This window comes from Neoarius graeffei, chromosome 21, assembly GCF_027579695.1.
Source record: "Neoarius graeffei isolate fNeoGra1 chromosome 21, fNeoGra1.pri, whole genome shotgun sequence".
In the NCBI taxonomy this organism is placed as follows: Eukaryota; Metazoa; Chordata; class Actinopteri; order Siluriformes; family Ariidae; genus Neoarius; species Neoarius graeffei.
Window position 1 is genome coordinate 56,309,643 of NC_083589.1, and position 16,431 is coordinate 56,326,073.

The window sequence follows — 16,431 nt, forward strand, 5'->3', positions numbered from 1 at the left end:
TAAAATTAAAATAATTAAATAATTAATTTGACTCAAATAATCTTTACTTCTATAACACTTCAAACCAGATGTAGGTTCAGATCCCAAATCAACAAGCCAGAGCTGACAGGAAGGAGTTAGGAACAAGGCCCATATTCAGAAATGATTTTAGTTTAGCCCTTTCTACAAATCCCATATTCATAAATCATCATAACTGTGCTTATAATTCTTTTGTAAGTTGGTTGATAAGATATAATCATGTTGTGACACAAGTTCATTATGAAGCCACGTGCTGCACTGAACAACCTTTATAACTAATCATTACCTCATTATAAAGCAGGTGTAATATGTTTTATTGATAATAAATACATATTTACAAAAGCATCCTCATTATAGGAAGGTTATAAGACACTGTTTAGAAATGTTGTAACAACATGAGGCGCTATTATCAAGCTCCAGTTAGTTCAAAATGCAGCAGCAAGAGTCCTTACTAGAACGAGAAAATATGACCACATCACCCCTGTCTTATCCACACTGCATTGGCTCCCAATCAAATTTCGTATTGATTATAAAATACTACTTTAAAGCACTGAATGGTCTCGCACCACAGTACCTGAGTGAACAACTGCTCCTCTATGACCCGCCACGCCTAGTTCGATCAAAAGGTGCAGGCTATCTGCTGGTACCTCGTATAGTGAAGGCTACATCATGGGGCGGAGCCTTTTCTTACAAAGCCCCACAGTTATGGAACAGCCTTCCAAGTAGTGTTCGGGAATCAGACACAGTCTCAGTGTTTAAGTCTCGGCTGAAAACACATCTGTTTAGTCAAGCCTTTTGTTAACGGTGTTTATGAGGTAAAGGAGGAGATCTGGAGGGTCGTCAGACAGAGTGTTTTGGTAAACTGGGATGTATGGATCCTGTCAGTCCCCCACTCGCTTGCTCACTTGAGTTTGTTGACGGTGTAGTGGCTGCTGCTTTATGTCCCGGGGCTCCCTCATGCCTGTGTTACCTTCTGGCTCTCCCCTTTTAGTTATGCTGTCATAGTTAGTTGCCGGAGTCCCTACTTGTACTCAGTGCAATATGTATACTGTTCCTACTTGTTCAGGTGACATTGGGCATACCTAACAACCTGTGTTTTCTCTCTCTCTCTCTCTCTCGCTCTCTCTCCCCCCCAAATCTGTCCCTCTGAGTCACATGTCGGTCCTGGGATCGAGATGCTGACCTCTTCTGCTCCTCGGACCTGTCTGATCCATCCTGGTGCCCTGTGTCTGGTTGGAGTCTCATCATATCACTCCTGTGGAGGGCGGCCCCGTGTGGACAGTTGGGGGTCACGCCTGGAGGACGCTCTGGACTCTTGCAGTGGTGCTTTTGTGGCTGGGGACTGCAGTTGACTTGCTGACTTTGGGACTGCGGTTGTCATGAACGGTTTTGCACTCGGGTTTCTGTTGGTGGGGGGTTTATAGCATCAACGAAGCTGACTTTATGTTAGGACTGTTAATGTTATAGTCATGTTGTCTGTTGTTGCCCAAATGAGGATGGGTTCCCTTTTAAGTCTGGTTCCTCTCAAGGTTTCTTCCTCGTGTCGTCTGAGGGAGTTTTTCCTTGCCACTGTCGCCGCAGGCTTGCTCATTGGGGATAGATTAGGGATAAAATTAGCTCATGTTTTAAGTCACTCAAATTCTGTAAAGCTGCTTTGCGACAATGTTTATTGTTAAAAGCGCGATACAAATAAACTTCTTGACTTGTTATCAAGGAATTACTTTATGGCATATTATTATAGGTTTATGTTGCATTAATAGATGGTATTATAATAATAATAATAATAATAATAGGGCGGCACGGTGGTGTAGTGGTTAGCACTGTTGCCTCACAGCAAGAAGGTCCTGGGTTCGAGCCCCGTGGCCGGCGAGGGCCTTTCTGTGTGGAGTTTGCATGTTCTCCCCGTGTCCGCGTGGGTTTCCTCCGGGTGCTCCGGTTTCCCCCACAGTCCAAAGACATGCAGGTTAGGTTAACTGGTGACTCTAAATTGACCGTAGGTGTGAATGTGAGTGTGAATGGTTGTCTGTGTCTATGTGTCAGCCCTGTGATGACCTGGCGACTTGTCCAGGGTGTACCCCGCCTTTCGCCCGTAGTCAGCTGGGATAGGCTCCAGCTCGCCTGCGACCCTGTAGAACAGGATAAAGCGGCTACAGATAATGAGATGAGATAATAATAATAACAGAGGTGGACAGTAATGAAGTACATTTACTTGAGTACTGTACTTACGTACACTTTTTGAGTATCTGTACTTTTACTTGAGTATTGGTTTTTTTGGAAACTTAAGGCCCGGTCACACAGCACTCCGCGTCTATATCACGTACAAAAAGATACAAAAATCTGGTGGACGTGGTCGTAAGTGGTAATTTTTGGTCAATTTTGGCTTTGCCGTGCTTTGTACGGGGTATGGCCGTCGGCGGCTGTTTCACTGCTGCAGCACTGCCAAATCACGGGTAACCGCGGCTCAGCATCGTTGGAAGAGCGGCTTGCTGCGCATATAAAAGCAGTAGGATATGTTGAGCCTGTATCAGTTGGTTCTGTTGGTGCTGGAGCATTAAGATGAGGACATCACAGCGTTGAGGGTTCATGTTCACCCCTTGACATCTAGACTGCAAGTGCCGAGGTCTCAGAAAATTACGGTATTTACATGCCGCAAATCAGAAGTGATGCAGAAGTGATTAGACAGTGATCAATCGAATTTAGAACTTGTTTGAGACGTCGTTTAACGGGCTTAGACAGTGCTATGTACGCGGAAAAATCCATTTCTCAGTGATAAGCCGCTAAACACACGGTATATCCCGTGATACCAACGCGTAACACCCGTCCGATGACCGTGCTCTGCCCGTGATAGACCGCCAAACTTTCGCGTCTTACCACGTCTCCCCAAGTTTTAATAACGGCCGGGACACTGATTATCACGTGTTTTTCACGTGTTGCACGTCTTTACCACGTGTGCCGGCCGTGGTTGTCCGCGGTCTAAAGTTTTGAGCAGTCCAAAACTTTTTGCCGCGTCCGACGCCGTTCCGATTTTCCCCTGCGTCCTGTCACGTCTGTATATCGACTGTAACACGTCTTAACTTCGACATCAACACGAACAATATCGTCTGCTTCACGGGAGAGCACTTTTTGACGGGTTTTGGCCGTGATAAAGCCGTAAAGCGCTGTGTGACCGGGCCTTTATGACTAACTTCACTACATTTGAAAGACAAATATCGTACTTTTCACTCCACTACATTTCTATCAAGGTCCTCGTTACTCGTTACTATGAAGCAGCTTTGAAAGTGGATGTTTTTTGTTTTCTTTTATAAAACAAGATTGTTTTTTTGTTTTGTTTTTTTCCCCGCAGGTGATACTGAGACAGCCGATCAGTAATCACTAGGGTCACGTCACGTCCATAGACTGGATAAAATCAAGATCAGTGATTCCTCAACAGCGTTATTTAACACAATCAGCTGATGGCAGAATGGAAGGAGGTGGTTCTTCTGGGGAATGTACGCACTCATGGCCCATGAACCCATGTTTCAGTTTTCTGAAAGGATTAAAAATTCATTTCATTTTAAATGTTTGCTTTGTTTGCCTAAAACAAACCACATCACGGCCGACAAAAACTCGCCGTCCAACCTGCAGAAGCATATTGAGGGATGTAAATGTTTTATTCCAAGAGAAAGCTTATAATGAAGTTGTCTGTGCTTTTAAAGCTAGCGATAACATTGCAATAGTGACACAGTCTGGTTAGTCAAATGACTTTCTATGGATTTACCCGACAAGTTACTACAGCTTTGTCCACGGCTAACGTTAACACATAGCTAGTTAACTTGGACACTGTTAGATAGCATGCAAAAACAGAGTTATGCTAACATGAATAATGTTAACTTTAGCATAATATTTCCAAATAAACAGAATGTAGAAATCTTTCTTTTCTAGTAACATTAGCTACCCAATATGATTTTGAGTTTGAAAAGAGTTTGTTAGCGTCAGGTGGAGCTTCAGGTCTACAGGTTCTACAAGCTAGTCAGTAAATCCAGTCGGTTGTTTCAGAGGCATTAGGTTTTGTAAGCATTGTGGCAATAATACAACAATGCGATGACAGAAAATGTACTTTTAATACTTAAGTATTTTTAAAAGCAAGTACTTCAGTACTTTAACTTAAGTAAAAATTTGACTGGACAACTCTCACTTGTATTGGAGTAACATTTGACCAGTGGGATCTGTACTTTGACTTCAGTAATGAAGTTGGGTACTTTGTCCACCTCTTAATAATAATAATAATAATAATAATAATGCTTACATCAAGGTACAAAATTCACACAGGATTATAAACACAGTTATGATCATTTATGAAGAGGGCGCTTCATCGAAAGTGTTACAGGATGCAGGTATTCGAAGGTACATCCACAAAGTCGATTTAAGTTATTCCACAAAATCGAGTCGTACATGTGCTGATAGGCGACGAGGCGCGTATCACCGAGACTGAGTGGAATAACTGTTTTAATCTATCCACATTCACTGGATTTTGAGAAACAGAGCATTCTTATTTTTATTTTTTGCAAATCCGATAAATAAAAATTTTATACAAAATGTCTGACAGAATCATTTCTGCTTAGAATGTAAACAAACCGGCGAAATGACAGGAGAAATTTGTGAAAAAATGCTACAATAATAATAATTCTTGAAAAATAAAAAAAGATATCCTCTTACCATCAAATAATTTTATTCCATATTTTGTTGCTTTTTTGAGGTTTTGTTTTCAAGTGAAGTTTTTATTTCGTCCTCGGTTGGTTCAGCAACACGCTCCACCATTTTGTTTTTCTCTACTCACGGCATATGAGCTGATATCCTAGTAGTAGAGTAGCCAATCAGAGCGTGCGATTGCTAATATCTAGTGAATGTGGATAGAATATACACACTAGAACTTAGAGTAACTCAAAGCAACAATTATTAAACATGTACACTCAATCCTGAGTGTGTGATCTCGTCCATGTTCACGCTTGTCAGGTCTTAGATTGGAAGCTTCTGATTTCTGAGAAGGATTTAGTCTTCACTACGGCTTTTCTTTACCTCGTTATAATAAGAACAGGCTTTACTTCCTGTTCTTTCCCAAGCCTTATCTTATCACAGGTTAGCCTCAAAGGGATCGAAACATCGCTGCCATGTTTTCAGACATCTACAAATCGAAACACCACTGGCTGAGAAAGGGCCGTCTGTAAGCCTAGCCCAACTGGTCCATAATGTCCAACTCAGTTTTTGTATTGAATGTGAATAGAATAAATGAGATTATCCACTGAAGCAGGAAAGAGATATGATCTTAATCTGGATTTGGGATGTGCAAATCTTTATGTTGTCCATGTGGGATGATCCAGAGCATAATTCCAAGCAGAAGTAGATAAAGCATCAGGATAAACCAGGCAGGTCAGGAGGGTGAGACGAGCCACAGCAGTAGCAGAGTCAGGATCTGACGATGATTATTAGAATTTGAATTAGAAATGAAATACATGTCATTTAAATAAGGTTACTAGATCTGCAGGCTGATATTTTCCTGGACATTTTATCCATTTTCATCTTTTCCAGGTTTTTTTTTTTTTAATCGATGGCTGGACAACCAGGATTTCCTGAACCGTGATTGTATTCTCGTTGCTTTTTTATTTCTTTCTTTGATTATTTTTAATATTAGACATCGTCAAGAAGATTAAAAAGATCAGCCCGCACATTAATCACACACAGATACAGTGCAACACAAATTACAGTGTCCTAGTCTTGCTAGTCTTTCATGCCAAGTGATCAAAAATAATGAATAAACTAAATAGTAACTAATAAAATCTCCAGCAAATAAATCTACAAGTTTAGATTTAGACAATATTTGAGTTGTAAGTCAAGTCTTTTATTTTTCTAGCACATTTCTAAAGCAGTAGCAGAGTCAGGATCTGACGTTGATTATTAGAATTTGAATTAGAAATGAAATACATGTCATTTAAATAAGGTTACTAGATCCGCAGGCTGATATTTTCCTGGACATTTTATCCATTTTCATCTTTTCCAGGTTTTTTTTTTTTTTTAATCGATGGCTGGACAACCAGGATTTCCTGAACCGTGATTGTATTCTTGTTGCTTTTTTCTTTCTTTCTTTTTTAATATTAGACATCGTCAAGAAGATTAAAAAGATCAGCCCGCACATTAATCACACACAGATACAGTGCAACACAAATTACAGTGTCCTAGTCTTGCTAGTCTTTCATGCCAAGTGATCAAAAATAATGAATAAACTAAATAGTAACTAATAAAATCTCCAGCAAATAAATCTACAAATTTAGATTTAGACAATATTTGAGTTGCAAGTCAAGTCTTTTATTTTTCTAGCACATTTATTAACAGCAAATGTAAGTCAAAGTGTTATAGGAAAGTTGTAGCTCGAAACAACAGTGACATAAAATATGAAAAATAAATTAAAAACAACAACAAAAACCATTAAAGTACACAACCACAGAAGGCAAAACAGAAAATAGAAACATTTAAGGAATGTTCTGTGAAATTTGTACGGTAAATTCTGCAGCTTATTCCTCATGTACTGTATGAAATCTTATTATTCAATAAATACAGTGAAACTAAGAAGAAAAATGTGTAGTTACAAAAGCATGGGATTTAATCCCAGTCCTGCTGATGGCTCCTGAAAGATTCAGGGTTAAACTTTTGTTTTTCTGCTCACTTGCTCAGGATGATTGATGAAACATGCACAACATTAGCTCACAGTACGTTGACAGAGGGAGTTGATGTTAGTTGTACGTGTCTGAACTGAAAACTTGACTGGTTCCACAGCATTCCTATCAACAGTCCAGGCTGTATTTTTCCCCTCTATCTTAAAAACACATGTCAGAAATCATCGTCTCACTGATACGGTCCTCTAACAACATCTCTCGCACAGACAGATTATATTCCTCATTTATTTATATACACGCTCCCACTCGTACTCTCAGCACAGCAAAACCCACAGTGTTCAATTAACCGCTATAGAGTTTCGAACACAAATAAACACAGCAGGAGTCGATTCAACCCACTTCACACTGAGTTTACACTCTAAAAAATAAAGGTGCTTCAGTGGTTCTTCAAATCTCTGGATGGTTCCATGGAGAGTCAAAACTCTGTGATGAACCATTACATTATGCGAAAGGTTCATCACATTGGAAATGGTTCTTCAGAGCCTGGCATTCTCTTACCATTTGCTGGTCAATGCACATAGGCTATGTTTACACAAATCTGTCTTCACTGCTCAAACAAATGGTTTAAATGGTTCTTTAAAGAACTGTTGCATGAACGGTTCTCTGAAGCCCTGAAAAAGGTTCTTCTATGGCATCGCCCTGAAGAACCGTTACTGGCCCCATTATTTTTTAGAGTGTACACTTTCCTCCATGGAGACATACAATTCACTTGAGTCTTATCTTTACATTATAGAACAAATCTCACTTTCGACTGTAAAGTCAGGCTCTGTGGATTATTTTAAATATGTTAAATGTGTTTATATTACTATAGCTCGATTTTATGTTTATTATTAAGATTGCAATTCATCTCATCTGATCTCATTATTTATGTTTTGGTGCAATTTTTTAGACAAAAAAAAAGGTTTTTTTTTATTTTAATCCGTTTGTTTGTTTGTTTGTTTGTTCATTTGCTTGGTTTGATCATACATCTATTTGTTTGTTTGTGTGTTTGTTTATTGTTTGATCAATCTATCCATCTATTCATTTTTCTGTTTATTTTTTAAAGGTTCCTCTTTAGTTCTTTTGATGATTATACATTCTAGCTCCCTGAAAAGCTTTTACTCAGAATCTTGTCTGAAGCCTCGGTTCTAGGGTTCGACAGGAAACATTTAATGGTTCTCCAAAGGGACAAAACAAAAGCCCTTGAAGAGTGTACCTTCTATTCATTTATTCCTCTGGAGTGACATTAGGCCTTTTCACACACCTGACCTGTGAAAAGTTAGTGTGCTGTTTTCTAAACACACACACACACACACACACACACACACACACACACACACACCAATCCTAACCATTTCTAAACCCTAACTTCAGAGAAACTTTCTGGCTCTTTTTTAAACAACAACACCACTTTCCTTATGGGGGCCATCCAAATGTCTCCATGAGGTAAAAATGGTCAGATTTTTTTATCTTTGTGGGGACATTTGGTCCTCAGTAGTATATAAACACACACACACACACACACACACATTCTAACCTGATCTCTAAACCCGAACTGGAGAGAAACTTTTAGGCGCTTTTTTATTTTTTATTGTTATTTTTCTTTTCTTTTTTTTGAAACAACAAAAATAACAACACTTTTCTTATGGGGACCATCCAGATTTCTCCATGAGGTAAAAATGGTCAGATTTTCGAACCTTGTGGGGACATTTGGTCTTCAGTAGGAAATGAACACACACGCGCACACACACACATACATCCTAATCTCTAAACCCGAACTCTAGAGAAACTTTTTGGCACTTTTATTTATTAGTGATGCAGTGCCTAGTTTATTTTATTCTATTCTATTGTATTTTATTTTATTTATTTTTGAAACAACAATAACAACACTTTCCTTATGGGGACCATCCAAATGTCTCCATTAGGAAAAATTATCAGATTTTCGATCCTTGTGGGGACATTTGGTCCTCAGTAGTATATAAACACACACACACACACACACACACACACACACACACACACACACACAAGTCCTAACCTGATCTCTAAACCCAAACTCTAGAGAAACTTTTCAGTGCTTTTTTATTTTTTTATTGGTTTTTTTTTTGTGTGAAACAACAATAACAACACTTTCCTTATGGGGACCATCCAAATGTCTCCATGAGGAAAAATTGTCAGATTTTTGATCCTTGTGGGGACATTTGGTCCTCAAACACACACACACAAGTCCTAACCTGATCTCTAAACCCGAACTCTAGAGAAACTTTTTGGCACTTTTATTTATTAGTGATGCAGTGCCTAGTTTATTTTATTCTATTGTATTTTATTTTATTTATTTTTGAAACAACAATAACAACACTTTCCTTATGGGGACCATCCAAATGTCTCCATTAGGAAAAATTATCAGATTTTCGATCCTTGTGGGGACATTTGGTCCTCAGTAGTATACACACACACACACACACACACACACACACACACAAGTCCTAACCTGATCTCTAAACCCAAACTCTAGAGAAACTTTTCAGTGCTTTTTTATTTTTTATTGGGGTTTTTTTTGTGTGAAACAACAATAACAACACTTTCCTTATGGGGACCATCCAAATGTCTCCATGAGGAAAAATTGTCAGATTTTTGATCCTTGTGGGGACATTTGGTCCTCAAACACACACACACACACAAGTCCTAACCTGATCTCTAAACCCGAACTCTAGAGAAACTTTTCGGTGCTTTTTTATTTTTTATTGGGGTTTTTTTTGTGTGAAACAACAATAACAACACTTTCCTTATGGGAACCATCCAAATGTCTCCATGAGGAAAAATTGTCAGATTTTTGATCCTTGTGGGGACATTTGGTCCTCAGTAGGAAATACACACACACACTTGTTGCTTGTCTGCTTCAGTCAGCTTTCATAAAGATCAATCAGTACTCATCCGAGAATAAGTATTCCAAAAAAAAAAAAACAACCCTGAAAGATATTCACCCTATAAATAAATGCCCAATGTTAAACCTGCAACATATTCAGCTTTCTGAGTCGTTTAAAACACTTTAAGATATTTTTTTTTCTCTTGTGTTCAGTGATGATCAGCCCTGAGGAAGGGCGGAACTATACGGCTTCCCCTTTTTAAACAGAGACTCGCAGAAGGTTGGGTTTAGAAACTGATTTGATTCTGGGGAGAAAAAAAAAAAAAAAAGGCAGCCTTGACTGTGCCTTGATTGTGCGTTTTGCGCGCGTCCCAGACGCAGGAGAATCACTTCTCTTCACTATTAGTCATTACACCTGAGTGACCGGATGGCGCAGGCTGGACCAGGGCTCTGTGCTCCACCACCGGAAATCCTTCCAGACGGTAACGGCACGAGCCTGTGCCTGAACGCCTCGGGTGCGCACGCAGCTGGAAACGCGAGCCTGGTGGCGAACAGCAGCGACAACCGGTTCGAGCGTAATGAGGACGTGGCGAAGCTGGAGATGACGGTGCTGAGCCTGACCTTCCTGGCGGCGGTGGTGGGTAACGTGAGCGTGCTGCTGGCCGTGCGCAACGCAGCCAAGAAGAGCTCCCGCGTGCACCTGTTCATCAAGCACCTGAGCCTCGCCGACCTGGTGGTGGCCTTCTTCCAGGTTCTGCCGCAGCTCTGCTGGGACATCACGTACCGCTTCTACGGACCCGATTTTCTGTGCCGCGTGGTGAAGCACCTCCAGGTGCTCGGCATGTTCGCGTCCACGTACATGCTGGTGATGCTCACGGTGGACCGTTACATCGCCATCTGCCACCCGTTACGGAGCTTGCAGGGGGCCACGCGCCGCGCGCGCCTCATGATCGCGTGCACGTGGCTGTGCAGTGTGGTGCTCAGCACCCCGCAGTATTTCATCTTCTCTCTCAGCGAGATCGAAAGAGGCTCCGAAGTGATCGACTGCTGGGCACACTTCATCAAGCCCTGGGGTACGCGCGCCTACATCACCTGGATCACCGCGAGCATCTTCCTCATCCCGGTCACCGTGCTGGTCGTGTGTTACGGATTTATCTGCCGCAGCATCTGGAAGAACGTCAAGTGCAAGACGAAGAGCGGCGCGGCGCACGGCACGAGCGCGCTGATCGGTAAGGCGTCGGTGAGCAGCGTGAGCACCATCTCCAGGGCCAAACTCCGCACCGTCAAAATGACCTTCGTTATCGTGCTCGCCTACATCGTGTGCTGGGCTCCGTTCTTCATCGTGCAGATGTGGTCCGCCTGGGACAAGAACTTCTCCTGGCATGGTGAGGGTTCGAGTGCATGCATGCGCGCGCAGTCAAATTCGACCCCTTTTATCATCACGTTTCTTCTGTTATCAGCTCACATTTCTCATTTAAATGTTTTGTTTTTTGAAGTTAAGTTAATCAATTAGATATTCAAAGATTCTTTATTGTCAATTCACTATACATCCAGGACATATAGGAGAATCGAAATGCCGCTTCTCTCTCACCTTACTTGTAAAAAAAAAACAGATAAAGATTACAAAAAAAAAATTAAGAACAAACAATATTTATAAATATAGATAAAAATACACTCTAAAATCAATGTTCAAAATAGCAGTAGTGCAAATACAGTACAATATCTGTAACCGAGAAGGTGCTAGAAGAGTAGCTTCTGAGGTGTATATGAACAGTAGTGCAAAATGAGCAATAGCAGCAGATACAGCAGTAGTGCAAAACGATTGTAGTGTGATGTGCAAACGGATGAGATAGAAGAAGAAGAAAGAACCTTTATGTGTCACATGCACACTTCAAGCACAGTGAGATTCATCCTCTGCATTTAACCCATCTGAAGCAGTGAACACACACACCCAGAGCAGTGGGCAGCCACACTAGAGCGCCTGGGGAGCAGTCAGGGGTTAGGTAGCTTGCTCAAGAGCACTTCAGCCCAAGGCCACCCCATGTTAACCTAACTGCAAGTCTTTGAACTATGGGGGAAACCGGAGTGCAGACATGGGGAGAACACGCAAACTCGACACAGAAAGGCCCCCGCTGGCCGCTGGGCTCGAACCCAGAACCTTCTTGCTGCGAGGCGACAGTGCTAACCACTACACCACCGTGCTGCACAGATAGAGTTTCTTGTGTGAATGAATGTGTTACAGACCAGGGGTAGGGGGTAGGTAGTGGACAAAGTTCAGCATGCATACTGTATGAGAGCAATTAGGTACATTTTTGCGTAAAAGGTTGTGCTTAATGGTGGCATCAGTCTTCATGAAGTGTGTGTGTGTGTTGTAAGCAGATGTCTCATGAAATGGTTTTCAAAAATATTTAAAGTGTGACATTCATAGCATATCCATAACATCACCTGAAATGTTTTAAAGCTTTTCCTGTTTGAGTTGAGAAACACATTTCCTGGCACCATATATACGTATACAGTCCCGTGCAAAAGTCTTAGGCACACGGAAAGAAATGCTGTCAAGATTCAAGATCCAAGATTGCTTTATCGTCATTGTGTAAGAAATTCAGTGCACTACCTTACGAAACGGACCTCAATATTCACATACATAAAAGAGATTTGCATAAAAGATGCAAGATTTACAAACAAGAAGATGTATAGACATAAAGGTTTACAAATTTACAAGATATGGACCAAATTTACCAACAGGAAAGATATAAAATCTACAGACATTCACATAACATACACTGAGCACTTGGTTATAGATATTGCACTTGGTAATAAATATTTCACTGGTAATGGGTATTGCACTTGGTTATCGGTCGATCCAAAATGGCTTTAAAAATAACGAAATTAAATGTTTCAACATTTTTAAAAATACTATAAACAGCAATCAGTAAGCCATAATAAATGAAACAAAGTCAATAATTGGTGCCAGACAAAATTCCCTTGGCTTTAAAAAATATATAGTAGTCTGAGGTCCAGTGAGTGCAGTTTTATGTGGAAATGAGCTGTAGGTTTTACTGAGCATCTTACAGAACCAGCCACAGTTCTTCTGGACACTTTGACTGTCACACTCGCGTCTTCATTTTGCACCAAAACTCAGTAACCTTTGTTACGTTTTCTTTTTTAATCTGAAAAGTGCTCTCTTTTGTAATATGCTGCTCAGATACAAACTTTTTTTTTCTTCTGTAACATTTAATTATGTGCTGGAAAAAAACGAACGTCTGGAACTCTAAAATGTTTTTGTAATGTTTTGACTTGATAATGTAGAAGTCATAAAATAGAAACCTCTAAAAAAGTTTGTATGAAAAAAGGGGGGGCTAAGATTTTTTTGCACAGTACTATATATGTGTGTGTGTGTGTGTGTCTATATATTTTCCCTGTAAAACACCTTTAAGACGCGATATACTCAGAAAGAGTCTTGGCTTGTCTGTGCCGTGTACAACTGCTCAGTGCTCACTATCTGCATCACTGCATTTTTCCTGAACAGTTTTTCTTTGAGGTTAATGTCAGCTTTTGTTAAGTTCAACAAAACCCTTAGCTGATTTAAGAGATACTTTAATATTGATATTTATTTATTTATTTATTTATTTATTAGCACTGCTTGTAAATTAATTAATCTGCTTTTTTAATAGTGTGACATTAAACCTTATAAGCCTTATAATTGACTTGCAGAGTGATCAGAGTTGCTTGATGTTTAAAGGCTGAAATTGGATTTAGGTCTCTGTAGGAAAGATGGAATCAGCCGGGAAAAAATAAATCACTCATATAGTGGCTGACATACAGTACTTTTATATCATGAAACCTATAAAATAATTTGATTGACGTTTTTCAGTCAAAATAGCAAAATCTTTTGCTAACAAAACAACTATTTCACCATTTTTGTATTATTTGTGTACAGTACGCCATTGATTTGCCATTGACATTAGTGTATCTGTCTCATTTTTTCATATGTTGTGATTTACAAGTTTAAAAAAAAATCAACTCATGAGACAATCTCTCAGAGCATCTCTCATCAGTGTGTCCCGAGGACATGGTGTATTATTAATGATACTGTTAGCACTGTAGCGTGTGTGTACCAAACAAAGATTCTTCTCCATCTCATGCGCATTTCCTTTTTTCTCTATTTCATCCTGTATTCGCAATATTCTCCTTTCTCAGATTCAGAGAACATGGCAGTGACCCTATCGGCGCTGCTCGCCGGCCTGAACAGCTGCTGCAACCCGTGGATCTACATGCTGTTCGGTGGTCACCTCCTGTACGACTTCCTGCACTGTTTCCCGTGTTGTCAGAAGCTCAATTACGGCATCCGTAACGACTCGGACAGTAGCCTGAAGAGGAATACGCTGCTGAGCAAACTACCTGGTGCCTGCACACCCACAAACGCCTCGGACTCATGGAGGGACTCGCAAAAGAACAGCCAGTCTGTAACGCAGGACTGTTCCCATAAAGTCAACCAGCATGTCCCGGTAGACTCTTCACACGAGACTAGTCAGAGCATAGACAACCTGGATAAACACAGTCACGCCAACCCGGCTCAAGTCCTAAACACAGACAGCTGAAGGCTTTTTTTAGTGGCACTTTTCTCAAATATGGTTATTTAAATGTTTACATTTGCTTCCTTCTTATTTGTGCAGTTATGCAGCGAGCCAGACATGTGCCAGCAGTGCAATGCATACAGTTATGCAGATGATTTTCAGGTCAAGAGCTGCAGTTTATGTTTAAAACATGGGATCTCTGTGACTGTAAGACAGGTTCTCCTAAACTGGACAGTTGAAAACGTTGCCTGGTCTTGTCCAGGTTGGGTGAGTCTGTGCCCACTTGAAGCCTCAGCTTCCTGTTCTTGGCACACAAGAGTGGAATGTGTTGTAGTGAATCCGTCTAAAGATTCGGCATGCTGTGGTTTTTTTGGGAGAAGCTATGGCCTAAAGGTTAGGGAAACAGCTTTAGAACTAAAAGGTTGCTGGTTCGATTCCCTGGACCAGCAGGAATGGCTGAAGTGCCCTTGAACAAGGCACCTAATCCCCAACTGCTCCCCAGGCTGCTCTGGGTATGTTGTACGTTGCTCTGGATAAGAGCGTCTGCTAAATGTCATGAATATAATGTAATCTTGAGATGCTTTTCTGCTCAGCACGGTTGTAAAGAGTTACTTGCGTGACCATAGCCTTTCTGCCAACTCAAACCATTCTAGCTATTTTCCTCTGAACTTTCTCAACAAGAAGTCATTTCCAGATGTTTCTGTTTTTCAATTTTATAAATTCTAGAGACAGTTGTGAATGAAAAAAACAGGAGATCAGCAGTTTCTGAAATACATAATACTGCTTGGCACTGCCACCCGTGCCACCGTTAAAGTTACTGAAATCACATTTTTTCTTCTTTCTGATATTTGATGTGAACATTAAGATAAGATCAGATAAAATAAACTTTATTCATCCCTCGGTGGGGAAATTTACATGTTTCAGCAGCTCACAAATGGAAAAAGAGTCAGAAAAACAGTAACAAAAAAATAGAGTGCAATAAAAGTATTTAAAAAAAACTATAGGTTTTTTTTTGCTTTTTTATTCTTATATCTATGTATAAGAATAAAAAAGCAAAAAATAAAAACATGGGCCATATATGTAATATACACAACAAAATAAGAATGGAACTTAAATAAGAATATAACTTCAACTGAAGTAGAAATATTGCACTAATAAAATACTGCCAGTTGAAATAGAAATAGAATACTGCACCAGGTACTGAATGTAATTACCCAGCATAACATAAAAATGAGGATGAAATATGTGTGTAAAATATGACCAAAAAAAATCAACTGAAGCTCTTGACTTGGATCTGTAGGATTTTATGCGTTACACGACTGATTGGATAGTTGCATGATACTTGCATGCAGGGATACAGGTGTTCATAATAAAGTGTTTGGTGAGTGTATTTTACACACGGAATCGCAGTAGTGAAGTGGTGACAGATGCATTGAAACGTTTGCTGAATAAACAATGTAACTACCTGAAATTACAGGAATGCCTTCTTTAAAAAAAAAAAGACACGATGAATGTACGGTATGTTCCAGTCTATCCATATTTTCCTGTCTTTTAATAATGAGGTTTTTGTGGCTTTTCACTGGCAGAACAGTAGCTGAAAATACAAACTGATTCACACTGCCTTTTGAGTTTTTGGAAAATTCATGTAATTAACATATGCAAAGCATTTGGATGTAATGTAACCGCTGCTTATAACCGGTCAGTGCATTTTGCCTAATGTGGGCCGAAAGCAAGAGAAGAAGAACTTTTACTCTTATTGTTCGCTTGTCTAAATATCTTGTAGTGTAAATGTTTGCACGGGTTGTTTTTAAGGTTGCATTGAGGTAACCGTGACAAAGTGTATTGTGACGTCATATAAATCCTATAAACACTTCAAAATATGGTGAACTTTTTGCCTTCTCTTTCTGTTCAGTATATCCAGGCCCGTGTTATGCTATAAGCAGGATAAGCAGTCGGTTAAATCACTCGTTCCAACAAAGACCTTTTAGGGAGTACAGTATGTAGTAGCAGGTACTCAACAAAAACTGTAATAATAATAACGAGACCGTCAGTGACGGCGTAGCTCACTCCGGCCCCGTCGAGTCCAGAAGGAATGATCTAAAGTGGGCCACCTTGCGCAATAAATGTTGCAAGCTATATACGCTATATACAGAAGCGATCTCCACCCTAGGAATACCGACCTACCGGTATTTGCCAGAAAGAATCCAAAACAGTGAGGAATTGACCGAGAAGAAGCGATTTTTGTTGAACTGCTTGTTAAGGCTTAATTAGTCCATAACTTAAT

The 16,431-nt window shown here is 40.1% G+C and overlaps 1 protein-coding gene across 1 annotated transcript; it reads left to right on the forward strand.

Annotated features, from left to right (window-relative positions):
* The first annotated feature begins 9,889 nt into the window (after window positions 1–9,889).
* On the forward strand, window positions 9,890–15,077 carry avpr1ab (arginine vasopressin receptor 1Ab). Its single transcript, XM_060903706.1, has 2 exons — window positions 9,890–10,955; window positions 13,771–15,077. The coding sequence occupies exons 1-2, from the start codon at window positions 9,998–10,000 to the stop codon at window positions 14,169–14,171; spliced, it is 1,359 nt and encodes a 452-aa protein (XP_060759689.1). The 5' UTR covers window positions 9,890–9,997; the 3' UTR covers window positions 14,172–15,077.
* The last annotated feature ends 1,354 nt before the right edge of the window (window positions 15,078–16,431 follow it).

What these genes read in the sequence shown, in the direction of transcription:
- avpr1ab (XM_060903706.1), top strand. Translation starts at nt 9,998, where the DNA reads ATGGCGCAGGCTGGACCAGGGCTCTGTGCTCCACCACCGGAAATCCTT. An exon ending in CAAGAACTTCTCCTGGCATG is followed by an intron (nt 10,956 to 13,770) that starts GTGAGGGTTCGA and finishes CTCCTTTCTCAG; the next exon opens with ATTCAGAGAACATGGCAGTG.